At 34.9% G+C, this 25,445-nt stretch overlaps 2 protein-coding genes across 2 annotated transcripts; one reads left to right on the top strand and one right to left on the bottom strand.

The window, feature by feature from the left end:
• Window positions 1–1,508: 1,508 nt before the first annotated feature.
• On the bottom strand, window positions 1,509–4,786 carry LOC125664681 (anaphase-promoting complex subunit 16-like). The gene is made up of 3 exons (XM_048897541.2): window positions 4,689–4,786; window positions 4,272–4,352; window positions 1,509–2,279 (listed from the first exon to the last, which is right to left on the bottom strand). Exons 1-3 carry the CDS (start codon window positions 4,759–4,761, stop codon window positions 2,176–2,178), a joined length of 258 nt encoding a protein of 85 aa, XP_048753498.1. The 5' UTR covers window positions 4,762–4,786; the 3' UTR covers window positions 1,509–2,175.
• Window positions 4,787–5,012: 226 nt separating this feature from the next.
• Window positions 5,013–19,109, top strand: LOC125664657 (palmitoyltransferase ZDHHC6-like). The gene is made up of 10 exons (XM_048897499.2): window positions 5,013–5,097; window positions 5,444–5,701; window positions 6,054–6,145; window positions 6,936–7,092; window positions 8,872–9,000; window positions 9,468–9,521; window positions 10,864–11,025; window positions 12,979–13,166; window positions 14,454–14,500; window positions 15,081–19,109. Exons 2-10 carry the CDS (start codon window positions 5,474–5,476, stop codon window positions 15,194–15,196), a joined length of 1,173 nt encoding a protein of 390 aa, XP_048753456.1. The 5' UTR covers window positions 5,013–5,097; window positions 5,444–5,473; the 3' UTR covers window positions 15,197–19,109.
• The last annotated feature ends 6,336 nt before the right edge of the window (window positions 19,110–25,445 follow it).

The raw sequence follows: 25,445 nt of genomic DNA, 5'->3' as shown, positions 1-25,445 counted from the left end.
GGCCGTGTTATTAAATCCAAGATGATTAAGATAGGCGAGTGCCGCATCACACAGATTTGCGGGTCTGCAGTGTTGATGTCCATGTTTTAACCTACTGTACCACAAAGAATATTAATGGCTGGAGTGGAAATCGAATCCAAGACCCCTGCATTACCAGTCAGGTGCTCTAACCACTGATCTATCCAGGACCCCTGCATTACCAGTCAGGTGCTCTAACCACTGATCTATCCAGGACCCCTGCATTACCAGTCAGGTGCTCTAACCACTGATCTATCCAGGACCCCTGCATTACCAGTCAGGTGCTCTAACCACTGATCTATCCAGGACCCCTGCATTACCAGTCAGGTGCTCTAACCACTGAGCTATCCAGGCTGATATCCATGTGGTATATATGTTCCAACCTACAATCGATGGTCAACAAACTAATTCCACTGAAAACCAACACACACACAATGGCCACCTATGAATAATTCTTATACGTTAAGGTGAAGCTAATAATCACAGAAGGAAAAATCGAAGTTTAAAGCATATAAATTATTTTAACATTCCCTATTTTTATATCTATATATTTCATTGTGGCTATATTGGCCCTGTCTCCTGAATTTCACAATTTAGGTAAAGAGCTTCATGGATATCATAATCATGCATTTAGTTTTTCTCATATATATATATATATATATATATATATGGGAGAAGAGAAAAAGATTTTCTAAGATATAATACATTTTCACTATATGGCCATATTGGCCCCACCCTTGGGCCTGAACCTGACCAAGGACTCATGAATTTCACAATTTAGGTAGAGAGCTTCATGGACATCATAGTCATGCATTTAGCTTTTATTTTATCAAATATGTATGGGAGTAGAGAAGATTTTCTCAGATTTAATACATTTTCACTATATAGCCATATTGACCTCACCCTAGGGCCTGAGACCCCTGGACAGGAGCAATGAATTTCACAATTTAGGTGGAGAGCTTCATGGACATCAAACTCGTCCATCTAAGTTTTTCTCAACTATATATGAGAGTAGAGAAGTAATACAATTTTACCATATGGCCCCACCCTAGGGCCTGAACCCAACCCAGGGGCCATGAATTTCACAATTACAATAGAGGGCTTCATGGACATCGTAATCATGCAGAGTTTCTCTTCCACATATGTGGGAGTAAAGAAGATTTTTGAAAATGTGACCTCTTTTTAAAAAGCATATTTGTCCCTGTCCATGAAGCCCCAGGGGTGGTTAGATCATAAATTTTACAATATATATTCCTCTTAGTTATGCTAGATATGCTTCACACCAAAAATGGTAACAATTGGTCTTGTAGTTTTCAAGAAGTTAAAAATGTAAAATTGTTAATGGACGACACACAGTGATGGAGGCCGGGAGACCAAAGGCAATGGGTGGCCTGAGTGACTCGGTGACCTAATAATATTTGGGTATATAATACAATTTTGAACCTATGTCACTCTCTTTTTGGTTGTTGTTCAAACACAAACTTAACGAATTTTGTACTTTGATGTAGTGTTTTTTTGTTTATCAATATGAAATGTTTGAGGTTTCATCGATAAACAGTACATATTTATTACATATACTAACAAAACATTGGAAAATGTGAATACATATATTGTGATTTGCAATGATATACATTGGATATGAATATACATGTACATGCATAGGGGTGGGTGGCGGCCATTGGTTTGGGAGGAAACCGGAGTCTCTCACGTACAGGTGGGTAACCACCATACTCTCTAACATATGACCACTGCCCTGCTGATAACGAGGATCTAATGCATGTTGCAGAGGTGAGAGCGCACAACACAAACCATGGAATGTAATCGAAGGAGCATGTTATTACAAAACTATAGCTTTGTGAAAAGAAAGACAACTCTTATACCCCAGATAACTCATTTAATTTGCATAAACCACAAGGACTTAATCAATCAGGATGCAAATGAAAGTCTAATGCACCTTTCACAAGTAGAAAATGACATCATTCAGACAAATAAATAAAAGGTCATGATTCATTGCATCAAAATCCAAGGTCATCATTGCCACTATGCAATGCCCCTTGAGAGTTCCATGGGTCAATGGGCTTGCCACTAGCTCCACAGTTCCTTTATTTCTGGACAGTCTGAGTATTCTCCATCACTCTGTAATCGTACAAGAACCTGTCATTGTAGACCAATCAATTTCTCCACTGGAGGATATCGCCAGTCATCTTCCTCTAATGTCTTCAGTTTCTGTCTTAACTGCTTCAGCCTTTGTTCATGTATATCTAAAAACATATAACAAATCAATTAGTCTACAGACTTTACACAATTTTTCATTGTCTGTACATGTATTTTGTAAACTTCTATGAAATGAAATAACGAGGTACCTTTTTTCTTAATATTTTACAACAGGGACTCATCAATCAGCTGACTGAATTTTTTATTGTGAATTTCAAAGTCATGATCATATGTGCCATTTTTAAAGCTTTAAAGGTAAATGTTCTCTGCTTCTAAGTCATGTAGAACTACCATTTTAGTATAGATTTGTTCCTGAGAAAATTCTTCAATTGTTGATATAAGTTATGCTATGAGCATAGCTGCAACACTATTTTGCCACCAGTTGGATTTCTACTTTTGTTTACATTTTTTCGAATCAATGCAACCTATCACACAGTGGCAAATCACATGACTTTGAAATGATCAATTACATGGAAAATAGCGACGAAAGTCAACACAAGGCAAACTCAAATGAGTAAGTAACGCATTTATGAATAACGAATTGCCACATAACTTATATCAACAATTGAAGAATTTTCTCAGGAACAAATCTATACTAAAATGGTAGTTCTACATGACTTAGAAGCAGAGAACATTTTGTTTTCAGTCAAACACTTTCCGAACACCAAAAAACTGTCAGGGTTCTCTGTTTCTTACATATACATTGTAAGCAAAGATTTGTTCCTGAGAAAATTCTTCTAATGTTGACATAAGTTATGCGACAATTCTATTTTGATAAAGGTGTTACTTACTCATTTGAATTTTCCCTTGTGTTGACTTACATCTCACTATTTTCCTTGCAATTGATCATGTCAAAGTCACATGATCATTCACCACCGTGTAACAGGTGACTTGGGTCTACCTGTCTATCTCCCAATGATATATCAGGTAGGGACCAAGTCTGCATGTCTATCTCCCAATGATATATCAGGTAGGGACCAAGTCTACCTGTCTATCTCCCAATGATATATCAGGTAGGGACCAAGTCTACCTGTCTATCTCCCAATGATATATCAGGTTGGGACCAAGTCTACCTGTCTATCTCCCAATGATATATCAGGTAGGGACCAAGTCTAACCTGTCTTACATCAAGCTGTCTCAAAGAAAACCTGTGTCTGCATAAATGTACGTGATTTAGTACCCATATCTCCTTTTTATCAAGTTTGTAATGAATTGCACATTCAGAGCTGCAGAGTCCATATGCTTGAAACTGCTAATAAGAAATTTTAGTACTTTTGATTCTTGAATCCTCCGATAATGATACACTTTTTGTCAATAATATTATATCTACAGCAGGAAATGTGATAGTGAAACAGCAAATCTTCTAAAATTTCATTTGAAATTGAAAGATGTACATCAAATACTGTAAGTGAACTTACTTTAGCATGCTTAATATTTAGCTTCATTGTAAGTCAAGGGTTATTTAAAGCAATCATAGCCGGGCATATCCCCTCACAATTGAATGTCTACAAGCTTTTTCTATGAAGTCCTATAGTGACAATGACCTTTTAACCCCAAAATCAATAGGTTTTTTTTCCCTCTTGATAACAAAGCTATATGTAAAGTATGAAATCAACAGAGCAAAAAATGTGGCCTGTAGAGTGTCTACAAGCTCAGTGTTACACACACATACATGAACAGACCTCTTACTATATCCCCTCTCACAATGAATTGCAAAGGGAAAATAATTTAATATTTTATATTTTGTTATTGATCAGAAATTAGCACACACATGTATTAGCTCCAGTTCTGTAGCTCCCTATTCGTAAATATTATGTCAGATTGTGTGATGTCCCATTATTTACAATCAAGGAGCAACAAAACTGAACTAATACATGAAAATGCTCAAGATGAATACTGTCAATATAAGACTAAGAATGATATTATCATAGTATCAAGTTAGCTTAAGTTTTGTAGACAGGTAGATTGTGGGGATACATGAAAAATGTCTTAAAGGTAAATGAGTCTCATGAAATATAAAGACAAAATAAAAGTAATACCCCTGTTTGCTGTTTTGTACACATGTTCCATATTGTGCTCAATGTGTAACCTTGTCATTAGATTCATAGATGTACTGTTGTCTGAAAGTAAACGAAAAGTTAAACGTACATTCATAACTCCACTGCAACATGAAGAGAGTTTCCTTCTATAAATTTCTTGCTCCAAGCCAAGAAAATTATGTAATTAAAGTTAAATTTTTAAATAACAAAGGAAAAATAGAGTGCAATTCAGTTATAGATCATGAAATTCAGTAACACTGATAGTATACAAGTAGATATATAGAACCTATAACAGCTTGGGAATTAGACTGAACCTGTCCAGTGAAAAAACTAACTACTGATTCCTGTGACCTATTGTCTGACAAAGAATTCATCCGAGGAAAACACAGCATTACATCTTAAACTACATATAATTACCAGCTAATCTGTCACCTTCTACCATAGGTGATCGAAACAATTTTTTCCTGATTTCTGTCGAGTCCTGCGCCATCTTGAAAATTTTTTTTTTCTATATAGTTTAGGTATTGCGTACTTAGGACTATTCTGTCGATTTACATTGTATAATTAAGATTTGTATGTTGTATACCTAATTACCATAAAGAAAACATATGATTAACAACATATTCTTCAACACAAAATTTCAAACGTTGTGAATTCTGATACAGTTTTCAAAATGAATTGTTCTTCTTAAATATATCGAATCAACTTAAGAACGCTTTATGTGCATTCATTCAAACCTCTGTCTTTTAAACGTTTTACCTATTGGAGGAAAAGCTTTCAAAAACACCACAACTTGAGATTTTCGTGTTTCCAGGGCTAGACTGTGGTAAAAATCTTCAAAATTTGTTTATCGCAATTTTAAAACTATATTGGTCTTTTGTAGTGCAAGATATTTTATGGAAATAGATTGTTTAACGGATTTTTGCATATATGTTCAGTGCAGGGGATTAGTTTACGGATCTTTTATCATAGGCGCTCCTTATCTTATTATCAGTGATTATTTGTAAATTATTCACTACATCCTTTTAAAATGAATATACAGATTTAACCCATCATTATTTTTAATATTAGCGTATGCATTTACATGCAGATTAAGGTGGGAAACATCTATGATTGTTACATGTAATATTATGTTTGATTGTATCTCAGATATTGTATTGTTCTAATTACAGATATCAAATGCTGATCTAACCATAACAGCCATGCCAGGCATAAGACAGCTTCTGCACTGGGGCCCAATCCTAGCCCTGTCAGTCATTTTCATCATCACAGTAGTAGGATTTAAGTGTTCGTTGATGTGGTGGCCTGCTCGGATGAAAGGGAGTTGGATAAACTTGATGATCTATTTTACCTGGTTATTTCTCATTTTGTATAATTACTTCCTCGCAGCCTTTAAAGGACCAGGATTTGTACCATTAGGTTGGGAGCCTGTAAGTTGAATGAACATTTATCATATTTACAGTCTTTACAAAATGCAGCTAAGCAATAAACAGTAGACAGATAATACTAGTCCTTGGATAATTACAACACATGCAGTTTGTAAAATATAATGAATATAATGCATATTACCATTAAGAAATGTGCAGTGTTCATATTTACGTATTTAGTGGCATACAATCTTATGTTAATTACACTGCTTCATGTCATGTAATAGCTACAGGTAAAGCATTCTTGTTAATTAAATGTTATTATAGGTAAAATTTAATGATCAAACAATTCAATAAGATAAAAGTATCAGATAAATTATTTGCTGTAACTGAAACAATTGGGATTTTATTACAGGCAAACAAAGATGATAGAGTGTATTTACAGTATTGTGAATTTTGCAAAGGATATAAGAGTCCCAGAGCACACCATTGCAGAAAATGCAACAGGTTAGAGATAGGTTTATAACCTGATAACTAGTACATTAACTGCAGATCTGTAACAACTTAGTCTGAAAAAATGTGACCAGTCATCCACACCAATTTATAGGGCTGAAACGATACGCCCCCTTCACGATACGATACATATTGCAATACTTATGCCACGATTCAATACTTTCAATACGATACAATTTACAGAAGAAACCAATAATAACATTGAAGAAAAGTTTAATTACCAAGATTCACATTCATAATTTTAAAAGCAAAATGCTTCCAAATTGCCAAATGGTTAGATGCATATTGGCCCTGTAGTTTAAACTGATAAAGTTTATTATTTTCGTAAGACTCGAGATAAACAACAGTCTGAACGTTATTTGATGCTATTTTGTCCCTCATGCAGGTAAAAATAATCATTACATGCCGAACCTGATGTATTTTACTGAACCAGTTTGTAATAAACGTATCAAACCGAAAATCGAGACAATGAATTGAACATTGAATCGACAGCTTATATTAAACAGTATCAATATTTCGGTGAATCGTTTCAGCCCTACCAATTTACTGACATGAAAGGCACAGTTCTGCAGCTACATGTTCTAGTACACCTGACAGTAATACTATTTTGATATTAAAGAGTGGTCCATATCTTAAGCATGACATTTTAAGGACCGTTTTTATGTTTAAAAATATTTCGGTGACACCGTGTATTGCTGAGGTTGTTAATGACTCGTGAGGACTATTTTCAAATTACTGAAAAATACTATGGTATGTTATTATTTTCAAGAATAATTCCTTTCAGATGTGTGATAAAAATGGACCACCACTGCCCATGGATAAACACCTGTTGTGGACATTTGAACCATGCCAACTTCACCTATTTTCTATTATTTGCTCCAATAGGTTGTGTACACGCAGCCATCATTTTGATTTGTTCTGTATATAGGGCTTTAAATTGGGTAAGTTTACAATATATTCAATTCATTCATTGTTTCTAAAAGAAAATGCTTGAAGAAAGAAAAGATAATTAGCAAATGCTTACATCAAATGGAAACAAATGGGTAAAGTAATAAAAATAGATTGTACTAGGTTCATGCATATATTATGTATCCATTAAAAGTAGACTAAAAGAAGTAACAAGAGAAAAAAATACTAGTTTTATCTTTTTTTTTAGCTCACCTGAGCTGAAAGCTCAAGTGAGCTTTTCTGATCGCTTTTTGTCCGTCGTCTGTCCGTCTGTCTGTTAAACTTTTCACATTTTCGACTTCTTCTCCAGAACCACTGGGCCAATTTCAACCAAACATGGCCAAAAGCATCCTTGAGTGAAGGGCTTTCAAGTTTGTTCAAATGAAGGCCATGTCCCTTTCAAAGGGGAGATAATCACAAAAATAGGGTGGGGTCATTTAAAAATCTTCTTCTCAAGAACCACTGGGCCAGAAGAGCTGAAATTTACCTGAAAGCTTCCTGACATATTGCAGATTCAAGTTTGTACAAATCATGGCCCCCGGTGCAAGGATGGGGCCACAAGGGGGGATCAAAGGTTTACATACAAATATATAGGGAAAAACTTTAAAAATCTTCTCAAGAACCACTAAGCCAGAAAAGCTGAGATTTACATGAAAGCTTCCTGACATAATTCAGATTCAGATTTGTTCAAATCATGGTCCCCGGGGGTTGGATGAGGCCACAATAGGGGATCAAAGTTTTACATACAAATATATAGGAAAAATCTTTAAAAATCTTCTTCTCAAGAACCACTGAGTCAGAAAAGCTGATTTTTACATGAAAACTTTCTGACATAGTGCAGATTCAAGTTTGTTCAAATCATGGCCCCTGGGGATAGGATGGGGCTCCAAGGGGGGATCAAAGTTTTGCACACAAATATATAGGGAAAAGCTTTAAAATTCTTCTTCTCAAGAACCACTAAGCCAGAAAAGCTGAGATTTACATGAAAGCTTCCTGACATAATGCAGATTCAAGTTTGTTCAAATCATGGGCCCCGGGGGTTGGATGGGGCCACAATAGGGGATCAAAGTTTTACATACAAATATATAAGAAAAATCTATAAAAATCTTCTTCTCAAGAACCACTGAGCCAGAAAAGCCGATTTTTACAAGAAAACTTTCTGACATAGTGCAGATTCAAGTTTGTTCAAATCATGGCCCCCGGGGGGGGGGGGGGGGGGGGGTCAAAGTTTTACCTACAAATATAGGAAAAAGCTTTAAAATTCTTCTTCTCAAGAACCATTGGGCCAAAGAAGTTGACATTTACATGAAAGCTTTCTGACATAGTGTAGTTTCAAGTTTGCAAAGGGTAGTTTGGGCCATAATAGGGACTAAGGTTTTACATGCAAATATATATGGAAAGTCTTCAGATATGGGCCAAGGTGACTCAGGTAAGCGATGTGGCCCATGGGCCTCTTGTTTTAATCATTGCACATAAACATGCTTTACACTCATACACACACAAACACACATACGTTGTGTAGCTATTGGTACATGCATATGTTATTTAGCTATTGTAGAGTCACTTATTATGTTAGGGTAAATTTTGTGTGTGTGTGTTTTGGGGGATGTGGGGTGTGATTTGTTGTTCAGTTTTTCTTGTGTGTGAAGGATTTACATTTTTTAAGTCAGTAACTCTGTCCATATCTTAAAACAAAAATTTAACTCACAATGATATAACAATAATTTCCATTTTGTTAGCAAATAACAATGAGCATCATTTTATGCTTACAGCAATACTACTTTTACTACACAAATGAGCCTGTAGTTCACCTGGACTTTGTTGGATTTATTTGTGCAATGTTTGCCATTGGCCTCGCCATTGGGGTGACTATTGCTGTGGGCATGCTGTTTTCTATACAAGTAAGAAATCTAATGAGAACTTTAAAAATTATTGCTTTTAGTTGTTTCTCTCATTACTTCTAAATTTATATCATAAGGCCTAAAAGTAAAAAATTGTTGTGTTTTTACTAACTCGACTAACCCTAAATCAAACCCTACCCTAGAATTTATTTTCCATATTGTGTAAGATATCCTTAAAGAAACATTGTTTAGGTCAGGGTGTGATCAGAATGGGGTTTTTTTTAGAGGGGGGGGGTGGGGGGGTGGTGGTGTACTCTTTAAAACTTTGAGAGAAAAATATCATTTATTTCCTACAGACCTACATGTACCTAATTTTTTACTTGGGTGGTAGCAGAAACACAACAATTGACATTTTTGTCATAAATGAAATTTTCAACAGTGCCATGTGATGCAATTCGTTATTCTCACAAAGTCTGCTATAATATCTTCATCTTTGTCTCATTAAAACAAATTGCTTTCGTTTTCAGATGAAATGCATTATTAAGAATGAAACTGGAATAGAGCAGTGGATCATAGAAAAGGTAATACAAAATGCACCAATCCAACTGTTCTGTACAAAGACTTCCTTTGACACTCAATATATATTTATTAAAGAATATTTATATACATTTGTTGAATATTTTGATTTTTATACCCCCCGAACGAAGTTCTGAGGGTTATATAGGAATCACTCTGTCCGTCTGTGCAGATTCGTGTCCGGGCCATAACTTCTTTGTTCTTTGACTTAGGCATACCATATTTGGCACACAGATGGATCACCATGAGACGATGTGTTGAGTACCTTCATGACCTCTATATGACCTTGACCCTTGACTTCAAGGTCAAAATTAAAGGTTTCTTACAATGGATTCGTGTCCGGGCCTTAACTTCTTTGTTCTTTGACATAGGCATACCATATTTGACACATGAGTGTATCACCATGAGATGATGTGTCATGTACCTTCATGACCTCCATATGACCTTAACATCAAGGTCAAAATTAAAGGTTTTTACAATGGATTCGTGTCCGGGCCATGACTTCTTGTTCTTTGACATAGGCATACCATATTTGACACATGAGTGTATCACCATGAGATGATGTGTCATGTACCTTCATGACCTTAACCTCAAGGTCAAAATTAAAGGTTTTTACAATGGATTCGTGTCCGGGCCATGACTTCTTTGTTCTTTGACATAGGCATACCATATTTGACACATGAGTGTATCACCATGAGACGATGTGTGAGGTACCTTCATGACCTATATGACCTTGAACTTTGACCTCAAGGTCAAAATTGATTATAGGGTTTTGACATAGTCATACCATAAGACAATGGTGTATCACCATGAGACTATGTGTCATGTACATTTATGACCTCTTTATGACTGTGACCTTTGATCTCAAGGTCAAAATTATAGGTTTATGCCATGGATTTGTGTTCAGACTATATCTTCCATTTTCTTCTACAAAGGCATACCATATTTTTACACTCAGGAAAGAGGTAATTTATACCTATTAACAACACCCTTTGGGAGATTGGGGTAAGCGGGGGGTATTCTTAGTGAGCATTGCTCACAGTACCTCTTGTTTTCTATAGATTCTATTGAGATTTTTCCTATAGATTAATATAATGAATGTAATAATATAATTTTACTTTTGGAGTGTTTAAAAAAAAGTTTTTGTGTTCTTGGTGCAATTACGCTTATTAGTCACATCCTAGTAAGTGTGACCTTGAGATCTATCCATTGAAGATCAGTTTAAAATTCAATTTATTACTTGATGCAAAATAACCCACTGAAATGAGATCAGTACACTTACAGTAATTAGAGAACTAGATAGTTGTGTGTGCTTTGTATAAATAATCATTCTGTTGTGATGTACAGGCAAAGGACCGGGATCGCGATGAGGAGGAAGGGGAATTTATTTACCCATACAACCTTGGGTGCTGGAGAAATCTATGTGAAGTTTTCACCTTCAGTGGCAAGCCAAAGTCAGATGGTATAACATGGAATGTAGTTCCTGAATGCAATCAGTACACACTCACTGTAAGTGATTTACTTGAAATTCCTTGAAGAAGTTTGTGTAAATGAAAATGCTGTGAAACATTCTTGCATGAGAAATGTTCGTGTTTTCATGATTAAGATATACTGATTTCTTTAAATTTGGTGATAGCATAAATGTTCTTGGAACAAACATATCCTCTCTCTTTCGTATGTTGAATTATAATAGAGATATCAATACTACTTAAAACATATTTACTGCCCATAATGAAAATGGTATGTAGGACAGCAACAAACCTTGTTGTTTCTGTTTTTGACCGTCTTTTCTATATGCTTCCCCAAATCTTGTTCCATTTTGATTGATCTACAATACTCCATCAATGAAATGAAATGTAAAATTCTAATAGATATGCATACAAAACACTGCGGTATACAGTAAAACATGCTTACAACGAATTCATTCTTATTACGAAGTGATGTTTATTTCACTATGAGAGGATTGATTGATTGTATATTGTTTAACATCCCTCTTGAGAATTTTCACCCATGTGATGACGTCACCATTAGGCCAATTCAACTTAATTAGTAGATTATCATCCGAGTTCACAAAAAAATATGGGGTGGGTGTGAGGATTTTATTCTTTTATTTTAATTTCCCGAGAAAAAAAAAATTAATGACAGAAGGCATCACACAAAGTGTTAATCAAGTTAACATTCAAAGAATCCTTGGTAGAAGATATAAAACCTACATTCTGTGACTTTAATCATTCACTCATGTCACTGGGAAGCAACTTTGTTTGAAATCGTAATTTTTGCGAAAATAAAAAAAAAATCGAGTAGGGCCCTTTTATGAGGGGCTGGCACGTGCTGTAACATGGGGCCTCGGTTTTTGTGGTCTCATCCCAAGGACCGCCCCATTTAGTCGCCTCTTACGACAAGCAAGGGATACTGGGGACTTACATGTACTCTAACCTGGATCCCCACAAGACAGACCCCTATGAGAGGAAAATAAAGTAAAGTTTGGTTATAACAAAAAACTTTTCACTGGTCTTTGAGGTTCGCTAAAACCTTGTTTTACTGTAAATGAAAATAGTTTGAAAATATGACCCATGTTTTTGACACACTTTCTTTTTGAAAGAACTAAGTGCTGACCATGGTTCCACGAATTTGTGCATATCAATCTATACCCAGTTGTAGTGTTAAATTTAGGATCTAGAGAAGGCACACATATCATGTTCAAAAGGAAACTTTTCGTTGCGGCTATTTCGGGTCACTTTCATTATATCATACTATGATAGTAATAGAATAATCATTTAGCCTCTTTAAAAGTTAATACCTGCTGCCTTGATTTTAAACTTTTCAATCAACGTTGTGAAATAAAGAACAATTGTTTATGTTAACAAATTTTAAATTTTATAGAGAAAACAGGGCATGGTCCAATTAAAAAGGGCATGGCGCCAGCCAAAAAGGGCATGGCACGGCACCATGCTAGTTTGCTTTAGATTTAACACTACTGTTGTGTTCTACACATGATCTAGCAAATGAATTTGATTTGATAGGTCCTTTTTCCTACGTATACAAAAGACGAATCAATGTAAGAACTTGTCAACGCCATTTTTTAAATTTTGATTATGTGTGGAGTGTGTGCATCGCAAATATTATATAAATGTTAAAGGCTGACTGAAAATGTCAGAAAGTTGATATAGTCAAAAATGAATTTAAATTTCAACCTATTCCTTTCAAATGGAATGAGATCAAAAGGTTCATGTGCCATAGTTATTATATAACACCATTATAGATACACTAATCATGTTAGGTTGGAAATAAAGAAATCTTAATCATTAGTACATATGTACCTTTATTTGTGAAATTAACAACAAAACTATTTTTAAAATGACATACATGTACATTGTATTTACAGAGCTGTTAGTAAAATATTTTCCTCTAAGATATATTTGAAATAACTGTATATTATTGATTTATTTTTTCATTTTGTAGATTGAACAAATCTGTCAAAAGGCCTTGAAAAGGGAGAGAACTGTGGAGTATGTGATTGGCAAAGTGTACAATGGTTCCTGGTTACCCCTCAGAATGGGCTGGAGAGTGTGTGTGAACTTTCCGTGCACTGATGAACCCAGAATAAGTATGAAAGTGGGAGACAGAGTCTTGGTCACCCGATGGAAAAAGTAAGTCAATATGACATCAAATAAAGAAAGAACACCTTTTATTAACGAGTGCATAATATATATATCTGTTGAATTATAAGAACATCATTAGATATATAATGCGTTGACAGGAACGTTTAAGACTGTGCAGTATTTATTTACATATATATATATGTTGAATATACAGTAAATATCTCTATCTTGAAGTCCGAAGGACCTCGAAAAAACTTCCGAGATATCCAAAATCGATCTTGGATATTTTTTTGAAGAAGGATATTTGATGCATAGTATGGGATTTGCATTATAAACAACAATCCCCTGGCCGTTTCTAATTTAATATTGTGAATTTCACAAAGACAAACTTTTCGGGTTTTTTTTAAATATGTATAAATATCCAATTGAATTCATAATGTGTTTCAAAATTAAGATGATAGTACCTGTATACTTACATTTTAAGTTTACTGATGTCCAGGCTCGACTGGGTTGTAGCTATTGCGTTGTAGTGAAAGAACCTATCACGTAAAAAACAAAAAAGACGGATTTTAAAAAAAAAACAACTTTTAAATATTTATCAAATAAATTTTTATGTTTTTTCTGTACTAGTTTTAATGATGAAGCGTGTATTATTAAATGCATTATCGTTATTATGAGCATTAACTTCAAGCGCACTTCGACAATTTTGTGTGTTTATCTAACCCACATGTTAATGATATAGCATGTATCATTCAAAATACCATCCCTGGAATCGGGCGTGTTAGTTCATAATTGGCGGCGAACTTTAGCAGTAATGTTGGAAGGCTTCACTAATCACCCAAGCTGTTGAACTATTTATCATGATCCGGGTCTACTTGAAAAAGGCGAGCGTGAATTAGCGGTCATTAATTATATGTAATTGAGGTAGTCGCGGGTGTGAATGTTTGACTTAATGACGCCAGGTATGGTAAGCAGAGCGGAAAATTGACTGCACTTCGAGATAAACCAGGTGAATTTAGGGCATGGGACCTTGAAAATACTTCGATACAAGCGGAGTATTCAAGATTACTGTGTTCGAAATATCAGAAGTTTTTTTAATAATTTATATAGGGAAAATGACCGGGACCGATGGTCGACTTTGACTCAAGCGGGGTATTCAAGATAAACCATATTCGAGATACAGATATTTTACTGTATATGAACATCATTAGATATATGATGCATTGACAGGTTCATGTACACTGTACATGTAAGTTTGAGTCTGTGCAGTATTACCCATAGTGTGTTTTTCAGTATGATAACATCTGTGGTATTTTGTTATTCTCTTCTTTTCAGGCACTGGTTATATGGAACAAAAGTCAACTTAGAAGGAAAATGGAAAGGTTAGAGAGGAAATTTATTTTTATTTTGCTATAGAAGGTTAAACAATGTTATCAGGATGTTCTGATGGTGGCCTTTGAGGCTGCAGAAAACTCATCAATGGTAAAGTTTTCCTGTAGTGAAATAAGGCCTGGAGGTTATAAAACTTTTTTGAGCACATTTTCATACTCAAACTCAAACTATGTGCTCTAAATCATACTCATACTCAAAAGAGAAGGTTATAAAACTATTATAAAATCATTCTCATACTCAAATGGAGTACATGCTCAAGGGTTTTTGAGTATGTTTCTGAGTTTGAGTATGAGTACGGTAACAGTTTTATAACCCCCAGGCCTGAAATACTGTAAAATTACAATGCTAAACATCACAAAGGGTAATATTTATACGATATTACTATTGACTCCCATCCCATTTGGATTAAAATACCAAGCTCTCTGGGTGCTATTTTAGAGATCTGCATTTTAATCAGATTGCTCTATCCATTAATAGAAATATCTAGACTGAATTGCAGTAATGTTTATAACATTATGATATGAAGTAGATGTATTGTGATTAAAAAATTGTGAATAATATTTTTTGTAGGACAAACGAAAGAAAGGGAAAGGGGTTGGTTTCCCAGGGTTTGTGCTAAACAAGATGTTTCAAACGGACACTACAGTGGGAGTGAGATGGTAGCTGATCATGAAAAAGCACAGTAACTAGTGTGCTGAGATAGGTGGTTTTTTGAAAATGTAATTAAGCTTGTTGACAATTTCGAAGTCTCAGGTATTTATTTTTACTTTAAATATAGTATGTTAAATATCAGCTCACTAGCCTATTATACCAGGTACAAATTCTGACTTGAATGACTGTACAACATTGGAACTTGAGTGGGCACAACAAACTTGATAAATCAACAATAATGTAGTGTCATTGTAAAGCTATATGGTCTGTTGGGTTTTTTTTGGGGGGGGGGTTGCTGATAAACCTCAAAATAATTTTCATACAAACCTTTGAAGCATCAATTAGAAATCAATCAAGCAGAAATGGTGGCTTGTAGAGTGTCTACAATCTCAGCATCATGCACAGAAACACAGATACATGTACTCACACATGGAAGGTCCTGTTATCCGTAAATACCATATCCTTTTTTTGCAGTGAATTGGGAGGGAATGATAATGGATAATGGAAAAACGATGTATGCATGCAAAGTACAAGTATACAAAAGTCTGGAGACAGAAAACATGATTTGGCTTTGAACATTTTTGAGATCGTAAGATTATCTACATACAAACCCTGCTATCATGTACATGTATTTCCATCTCGCACACAAACTAAAACATTCATCAAGAAATGAAGTACAGCCCATACAAAAGATATGACACTGTGTATAGATGTCATCAATGATTGTGACTTCAGACTTCTATTGTACTCTCCAGTCAAGGTAGTGTTTGTACATTAAGGTTTCAAATGAATATTTTTGGGGATAAATTAATTAAAAAATGTAATGATTATTCAATTATGTCATTCACATGTGTACCAAATTTATAAAAAAGTTTTTATTTATGTTTTGAAAGATACGCCAAACTTGCAGACCATACAGCTTTAACAAATATCTGTTAAACTTTATATATTTTCATAACAATACACTGTATAGACTGATCTAAATTAGTTATAGACATATTGTATTATGTACTGCTGTTATGGCATAGTAAAACTGTGATTTGTAGAATATACTACAGGGTTTTTTTTTCTACTGTATGAGAATGGTACCATACCGATACCCATTCAGTGGGGGGAAAATATTGTCAAAATAGAAGAAAATGGGAATATTGTTTCGTGACAATAAATGGTATTTGTTTTAAAGGGACTGGTTCACGTTTTTCGAAAAAAATAGATTTCAATTTTGATGTCAAAAATTATAAATATAACTCATTTAATGTTGACAACCAAAATTTGTACCTTCTGAATGCAAGGATAAGAGCAATATTTTTGCTATAATTCTGTATTTATGTAAACAAAGACTCAAGTCTTTTTAATATGTATAAAACAAATAAACCAGTGAAACGTTAATTTTGTAATTTAAAGCATCTTCATTTTGTACAAAATCACAAATTTTAACTTTTAAGTGACACATTTTACCTAAAGTATACTTGAGATGTGATATATAATAAATATCCATTTATTTTGAAAACTTCGTAAACAATAACACACCTCAATCTTTGTTTTCAAAACAAATAATAAACTCTCTATAATGAGCTTCTGTCATAATAAATAACCTTAATTTTTTTTTATGAAACCTTCTAAAACATATTAGACTGTATATTTTGATCATTTAAAGTGAAAAACAAAATTTGGGGGGAAATCGTGAATCAGTCCCTTTAAAATAAACACTGAATAAACAAGATTTTAAAAAATAATCAAATATCCATTGTTTAGTAATTTACAAACAAGCACCATTTTATTGACCTCTGCTTTCTATATAAGAGGAAGTCAAGAAATCAATGGACTCATACAATGTTTCTTACAAAGCAAGCCTCGAAGTTTGTACGTGACATATTTACATGTAGCTTCAAAATTTGGAAAAATCAATAGCATTTGGCACAATCTGATTAAAATACAAATCTCTCAAGTTGTATTGGCATGGTATTGTTTGTCGGTACCAGTTATTAGAAAGAAAATTGCTGTAGTATATGTTATATGTTAAGTGATATTTCACTAGGGTCTGATGGTATTAAAATTTCAACACCCCCCCCCCCCCCCCCCCCTCCCCAACACCTTAATCCATTTTTATTTTTAATGAGTGTTTGAGATTGTGTATTTTGGTGTCATGTGCAAAGGCTGTACATCACCACAGTTCATCTCCTAAAGAAGAATTGTACTTTGTACACATTATAGATATCATAGTAGTGATTAGAAATAAAAATAACCCCCTCAGTCTTTAGATATTGGAAAATCTCGAGACCTCATAGGTTATTCTCCAACAAATTCTTTGTTCGATGTCATTAATTCTTATATGATGTAGTTATGTTGGAAAATTACTAACCTATCTGTTACTCTACTTACATGTACATGTACGTTTGCTGATGTTTCCCCTTATGTAACACTACTCCACACAGTCCTGTCTATAACATATTGATATGCTCTAGGGTTACCAAGTCACGACTACATGATTTAACTGGGACATCAAAATCGAGCATTAACCGGTGAAAGTCTTGAAAAAACGTATTTTTATGTCCGAGACAAGATATAGTTCTAAATCAATCACAAATGTAGTAATAAGAAATGAGATATAATGTGTTAACATATATATACAATATACATGTATATATTGCTGGATTATGACTGTCTATCAGATGTTTAAAAGTTATTATTTCTTTTTAAAAATAACATACTGATAAAGGAATATTTTCCATTTGAGTAAAAACCCTTTTTATTTTAAAGTAATTTAGTTTGTTTATTTACAATGTAGTCAGTGTTCTTAATCTGAGAGAAAACATTCAAGATCTACTTTACTATACAGGGTGACGGTATTGAATGAGGCTGTAGGTATGATTAGTCAGAGTTACCTCCCTTAGGAAATGATATAGTCCACAATATTGTAGATGTTTTTGTAAGGGGTGAAGGATCCATGAAACAAAACATTAGATTTTTATGTTGTTTCTCAGCAGACAGCCAGTGAGTAAACCTAAAACAAAAATTCACACTGGTTATTTCTTCGTCATGACTGTCAGCACGTGTATCCCCTCGCATGAAGTAATCTTTTTAGATATTTGGACAGTATGAAAACACTGTAATAATAATAAGGTTAGAAATGATACCTGGTTGTTTGGGAAGACCTAGCTTCCTCACTTATCAATCACCAGTGAAAATCAGGTATCTACATTATCAAATCTAATTATAGCTGCAGTTTAACTTGAAGTGAAGAGAACCTCCTGTCATATTTTTTTCCTCCTCTTTGTACAATGTGTGTATTCCTTTCAGACTGATTTTGAAATCAATGGATTTATGAAAATTTAGAAGTTATTTCATTGAATATAGACGGTCATTTGCACGTTGATGTTGTTACTTAGTTTTGTTGTGTACGTAAGCTTGCACAATATGAAATTGGGGAGATTATCTATACAAGTCATATTTGTGATGTTTTTGACATTCTCTCTGTACATAATTTGTCTATAGAACAATTGTTTATAGCTTACATGCAAGTAATGAATATTTGAATATTGAAAGAAGGAAATATTGCCTCATACTTTCAAGAAAATGTGACATCTTTTTGTTCTTTGTATAATTTGTTGGTTTATTTTTATTTGTGACAGTCTTTTTGATTCTGTTATAATTGATAATCTGTGAATTTTTTTTATCTAAAATGTGGATTTTACATGTATAAGATACATCAGTTTATTAATGATTTTCATGTGTGTTTATGTTTATTTTAATTGTCCTTTAGTCCTTTGAAGTCTCAACTCATGAAGAGTTGGTTTGAATGATATGAATTATTATATCTGATACTTTTTATTTAGATGTTCTTTAATTTATCACTGGAGGCCATAATGATGTGCATTTTGTAAAAGTATTGGTATGAATAGCAATGCTTAAAAAGCTTCAGAATAAATATTTTTATGTACACAGCAATATTGGTTTGGTCCTTTCACTTTCACTAGTATATGACTTTAAAAGTGATTAAGATATATTAAATCTAATCTTCTCTATTCTCGGATGTTTGTGAGAGAAACTAATTGCATGGTTATGATGTCCATGAAGATCTCTACCCGAATTTTGAAAATCATGGCCCTTGGGTTAGGGGTGTAGGCCCTAGGGTGGGTCAATATGATTCTCTATTGAAAATGTATTAAATCTTATAAAATCTTCTTTACTCTCAGATTTGTGTGAGGAAACACTAAATGTATGATTATGATGTCCATGAAACTATGTACCTAATTTATGAAAATGATGACCCCTGGATTAGGGATATAGGCTCTAGGGTGGGGCCAATATGGCTCTCTAGTGAAAATGTATTAAATATTAGAAAAATGCCGAGGGTGAGGCCAATATTGCCATATAGTGAGATTTCTTAAATCTTTTAAAATATTCTCTCCTCTCACACATATATGAACAAAACTAAATGCATAGTTTTGATGTCCATGAGGCCCTCTATGTAAGTTGTGAAAATCATGGCACCTGGGTTAAAGGTTTAGGCCCTAGATTGGGGCCAATATGGCCATACACGAGAGAAAACTCTTCTTTACTTCCACAGTAGTGGAAAATAAATTGAATGCTTGGTTATGCAGTGTCTTTCAAGTGTGCTGAAATTGACGTTATTCGACGTTAACATTCATGGATTATGAAATGTAACGAATACATTTGCTAACAGTGTTACAAAAAATAAAATTTGTTCATTTGTTATTTTCTATTATTTTTTCATATATTAAATAATGCAGTTTCTTTTTTCCGCTAGTATATATATAGCATAGTGACCCTGCCCCAAGTCTGAACCCCTGACCCGGCCAGGAGCAATGTATTTCACAATTTAAAGGTCATAGGAGACGGTTTTTAACAATACGTTTTCTCTCCATAATTATCAACTTTGTTTCATAGACTCCTCATAAAAATACTTTTTTAAGATTAAGAACGATATTAACTCGAAGAAATTGAAGTGCAAAGGTAGTCGGAATGGAAAATCGTTATCGTTCCTGATTTCCTGAATTTGTGACGTCATAAGAGACCACACTCAGATTTGCGAATCAAAACAAAGGCACATCCATAGACGATTTATTCGCAACTGGAGGAGTTTTTGAATGGGGAACCATAGTTTATTATACAAGGATATCACTTTGAACTCATAATTAATGCAAATGCCAGCCACATCTACGATTTTTCATCGGAGGACGAACAAGATCGATCAAGATCCTTTTTATTCCGGATTGGTTGAAACAATACTGACTGGTTAATGATAAATGTATGATAATTCCAGAGTACATTCTCTGATGACAATAAGAGAAATATAGATAGTTATTACTTGCGCTTTCTAATCCCATCCAGACACAGCGACACAGCATCGTTTTTTTCCCCAGGAGGGGGGGGGGTTGACTGACAAAAAAAGGTGGGCACCCCCTCATCCCCCTTTTTTTTATGTGCCCAAGTTCCACCCTGACTTGGATATATTTTATAGCCAGATCGAAATTCCCTTTACACACATCGTGAGTGCCGTTTTTTAAAATTTATTTTCATAGGATTTTTACAAGTATCGTGTAGGCCTACAGCTATTTTAGTTTAACAGGTGAATCTAATAAATATAAATGGCTTTAACATTCTTTTACAATGAAATTTGCGACATTAGGGCCTATATGAAGAATAATTTACCATAACATTAGCCGCTATAAGGGCTCTTTCTTTCGTATAATGGTTGGAACTGGAAGCCAGAGGAAGAACAAATTCTTCGTCTGGACCAGTTATTGAAGGAACTGTCGAAAAATCCGAATGTCCTGATTGTTTTTGTAGGCCATGCGTTATGGACGAGTCACACAGACAACTTTAGGTATCCAAAGAATTCTGGTGTGCAGTCCAGAAAAACTAATTCAAACAGAATAAAACTTTCTAAACAGTTTTGGAATATGTTGAGTCATCGTGGGGTGTGGGACGATGATCGGTTCATAAGCTGTACATAGCCTGAAAATCTGCACAGTATGCAGAAACTCCCGTCGGAAACTCTATGTTTGGCTGTCATACATCGTCGGATACTGGGTATCTGACGAAGGCAGTCAAATGGATACAAGAAAACGTAGAAAAAATAATAATCTGCCCAATTTATCAATGGCTAACGTTCTCATTTATACAAAATAAATTTATCGAGCTTTAATTCTTACAAGTTGATTCATTCAACCGACCGGTCGTTCAAAATCCTCGACCTTTAACGTTATGTTTTGTTTAATTTTTTTACCCTAATAAGGAAACCAACGTGCAAATTAGTTCTTCATTTGAAGAAAAAAAATCACCCCCGAAATCTTGCATGACCGTAAAAATTGGTTTATTTCACCCGATATAAAAACTTGTAATTTCAATATGCTCCACCATTAGCTTTGAACATTCTTTTTCAAAAAGAAAAGAAGGGGGGGGGGGTCTGATAATGCAACTTTCAACATATAAAGTTAGACCTATTCATCTTCAATTTATTTACTTTGTATTCAGAGAGAAAAATTCTGATCAGAAGAGCTTCATATAACTATTTCACAGTCAAATTTCATTCCTAAACAAATCAGATCATGTTTATACTAAATTATGAATATCTGTACTACATGTAGTCTACTGTCATTAGGTACTATATACAGTCAACGTTTTGCAGGATTTTCTCGTCTTCGCCGTGCTTGCCGTTGGTTTGTAGCCTAGTCGAAAATAGTTAGAACTACATCTGGTCGAAGATTTAATTTCACAAACCCATTAGTTTTTGCCAAAGTAGAGTGAATACAATAACGAAACTGATCCTCATCAACCCCCGTATTCGCGCAAAATGATTGTCAAACAACTTCGAATTCTGTGTTCTCGGTGTAGATTTCACACCCAAGACAGTCTTTCTGAACGTCGGATCATTTAGACAAAAGTATATAGAAATACCTGACTTGCTACATTACAGTTGAATGTAAGCACATTGAACATTTTGACGGCTGAAACCCGCAGTTGTTAGTATAAACAAATACACATTTGCGTCAGGCTGGTCTCTTTTGACGTCATCAAGCAAGGGAGATAAGTCATCTTACTATTTTGATACTTCACACCACGGCAACATTTGACGGTTTGTAGCACCTGTTACCTTACGATTTTTTCTGAATGACTTCTTTACATATGTTAAGTAATTAAAGAAGAGCACATTTTCGTGCAAAACAATTTTTTTTTTTGAAAATCGTCTCCTATGACCTTTAAATTAACAAAGTTAATAACGCGTGTGACCACCATTTGCATTCACGCATGCTTGACAACGGCGCTTCATTGATGCCACTAAAGTGTTCAGAAATGCTTGAGGGATGTTGTTCCAGATGTTGGTTAAAGCCTGGCCTAATTCAGCCAATGTCACTGGCTGACTTGGTAAACGGCGTAGACGTCGTTCCATTTCATCCCAGACGTGCTCGATCGGCGATAAATCGAGGGAAACAGATGGCCAAGGCAAGACATCACATTCTGTTGAACAAAAAAGTCCCTGACTTCACGTGCAAAATGTGGCCTTGCGTTATCTTGTTGCAGTGATGTGATTTTGCTGTCTCTGTATGAAGGGTATCACATGGCGCTGAATAATTTCGTCTCGATAGCGTACACCGGTGAGATTTCCATTGACAATTTGTAGAGGGGTCCTTCCACGTGCTGTTATTCCACCCCACACCATAATGCTACCTCCACCGAATTGTCGACATTGCTCAACACAAGCGTACTGGTACCGCTCCCCAACGCGACAATACACTCTACAACGGCCGTCACTCCAAATGAAATCTGGATTCATCAGTGAACAGAATACTGGCCCAGTCTGAATCGCAGATGTCGTCTGCACCACGCTAGTCTAGCGATACGATGACGTAGAAGCAGTATTGAGCGCACCGCTGGACGCCTTGGTCTGATGTGCTCGCGCAGACGATTACGCACAGTTCTTGAACTGATTGGTCGAAGTCTAGGAATGCTACGAGCAGTCAAACTTGCTGTCTGGAAACGATTTCTCAGGTGCACAAGTCTAATGTGGTTGTCCTGTCGACGCGACGTCACACGAGGACGCCCAGAACGTGGTCGATCCCGAGTGTTACCAGATTGTTGGAAACGTCTCCATAATGACTGGATGGTGTTCCGATGAACTCCAAAGTGTCTTGCTATGATATTTTGTGCCATTCCAGCTTGAAGCATCCCAACAGCACGATTACGTTGGTTTTCGATGAGTCGTGGCTTGACAGAAGGGTAAATTTTGTCAAAACTTAAGTGCTTTCCTTAACGAATAGTGTCCAAACAAACCTTTCACACTTCTTACTTCAGTGTTGGCCAGTAAATATGGCAAGCCCTTTTACTATTTATTCGTAAAATAAGATATCTCTTTAAATAAGAGAGATATCTCTATTGGTTAAAGAGATATCTGTAAGTTAAAGAGATATCTTTTTACGCTAGGGAGATATCTCTTTAACCAAAAGAGATATCTCTTTTGTTTAAAGAGATATCTCTTTAAACAACTGAAATATTTCTTTACGCTTGGGAGATATCTCTTTCTCTTTGAGAGATATCTCTCAAAGCTAGAGAGATATTTCTCAAAGAGAAAGAGATATCTCTCTAGTGGAAAGAGATATCTCTCTATCGATGTAAAAAGAGATATCTCTTTAAGTTAGAGAGATATCTCTTTAAATTTTCAAAAAGAGATATCTCTTTAACCTTAAGAGATATCTCTTTAGATTTTCCCCCCGGTGATCATAATGACTTCTCCCTGTTGCATTGTCATTGAAATGATGTAACCAAGCAAAATACTTCTAGTGTACAGATGGCGGGAAAGGTTGAAGAGGTTGTTGGTGGTAACATTGTCAAGTTGCCGAGAGGCGAAATCTAGTCTAGCTTGCATATTTCATCAATTTATTGTCTTTGCTTTTTTTTTGTTGTTACCTGTATACATTTCACATGCGTAAAAGCAAAATCTTCCCACGGGATTGCAGCCATCAGGGTGTTGCTAAAACGCGGAACGGAAAACGGAACGGATTTTAAGAATTAGAATGATCAATGTAGATATGATAACGGTGCAAATCGGGGGGCGGGGGGGGGGGGGTTGATTCATTTTGATTAAAATCAACAATTTGAGAATTGTTTACTAGCGATAAAACAACTTTATCTTAAAATCTTGCATCATACATTGATTAAGCGAATTTAGTTTAACGTTAGTACAAGAATTTACAAGGCATTTTACAAGAATTTCAAAATTTCGGCAATGCAGGTGTTAGCGAGCAGTGACACCTAACCTATGGGTAGAGAATGAAAAGAACACACGTGGTTTATAACACCCCAACACCCCCGTGGCAAAACGTCATTCGCACATGCACACGTATTTACACATAATACCGTGTGTGTACTTACAACAAGGAGTGTGATATGTATAAAACAATAATAATTCATCATCTTATTTAGTCAAGAAGTTAAACATCTTTTGTCTGATTTATCATTTTTTAACTAACAGGAGACTTAGTAACTGCAGCACTCTTAAATAGGGAGGACTTCTGGCAGTTAATTTTTAAACTAAATACACTTGTATAGCTTAACATTTGGATTAATAATGAGATGACTTTTAATTCCACTCAAACATAAATATTCTGTGTTAGCTTTTTTGCTATTTCATATATACATGTATTATGAAATAAATCTGTTAATTCCTCTTACTACAGGTCGTAAACTTCACCCTAGTTATGTTCCCCAAACAAAGTTTGGGAACATATTGTTTTTACTCTGTTTCTTATTATTATTATGTTCCCCAAACAAAGTTTGGGAACATATTGTTTTTACTCTGTTTCTTCTTCTTATTATGTTCCCCAAACAAAGTTTGGGAACATATTGTTTTTACTCTGTTTCTTATTATTATTATTATTATTATTATTATTATTCTTTTTCTCCGGTACTTTTTTGTCCGGTAGTGTTCTCAGAAACTACAAAAGGGATCGATATGAAACTTTCCAGGATGATAGTATAGCGTTTGTAGATGTGCATAGTGATAGTCATTTTGTTTGCACGTGCATGCACGCGCGCGCACGTGCATTGCAATTTTGGTACAAAAAATGGAAAATCAGAATATTGAAGGAAGCGATATAAAACCTAAATAGGATGATAGTATATCATTTGTACATATGAAAAATAATAGTTATTTTGCCAGCACGCGCACGCATGCGCGTGCACGCGCATTACAAAATTTGTACGCTAACTTTGGAATCAGTCTAACTTTTTTGTTGTTCATTGAAATGGCTTGAAATTCAT

This window comes from Ostrea edulis, chromosome 4 (assembly GCF_947568905.1).
Source record: "Ostrea edulis chromosome 4, xbOstEdul1.1, whole genome shotgun sequence".
In the NCBI taxonomy this organism is placed as follows: domain Eukaryota; kingdom Metazoa; phylum Mollusca; class Bivalvia; order Ostreida; family Ostreidae; genus Ostrea; species Ostrea edulis.
Note: the sequence above shows the minus strand (reverse complement) of the source record. Positions and strands in the feature narration are given on the sequence as shown.

Excerpts from the sequence above, each read along its gene's own strand:
- LOC125664681 (XM_048897541.2), bottom strand. The coding sequence starts at position 4,761 with ATGGCGCAGGACTCGACAGAAATCAGGAAAAAATTGTTTCGATCACCT. Across the intron at positions 4,353-4,688 it reads AGAAGGTGACAGATTAGCTG|ACAACAGTACATCTATGAAT; the intron begins GTAATTATATGT and ends GTTTACTTTCAG. Across the intron at positions 2,280-4,271 it reads GTACAAAACAGCAAACAGGG|ATATACATGAACAAAGGCTG; the intron begins GTATTACTTTTA and ends ATATGTTTTTAG.
- LOC125664657 (XM_048897499.2), top strand. The coding sequence starts at position 5,474 with ATGCCAGGCATAAGACAGCTTCTGCACTGGGGCCCAATCCTAGCCCTG. Across the intron at positions 6,146-6,935 it reads CATTGCAGAAAATGCAACAG|ATGTGTGATAAAAATGGACC; the intron begins GTTAGAGATAGG and ends AATTCCTTTCAG. Across the intron at positions 14,501-15,080 it reads CTTAGAAGGAAAATGGAAAG|GACAAACGAAAGAAAGGGAA; the intron begins GTTAGAGAGGAA and ends TATTTTTTGTAG.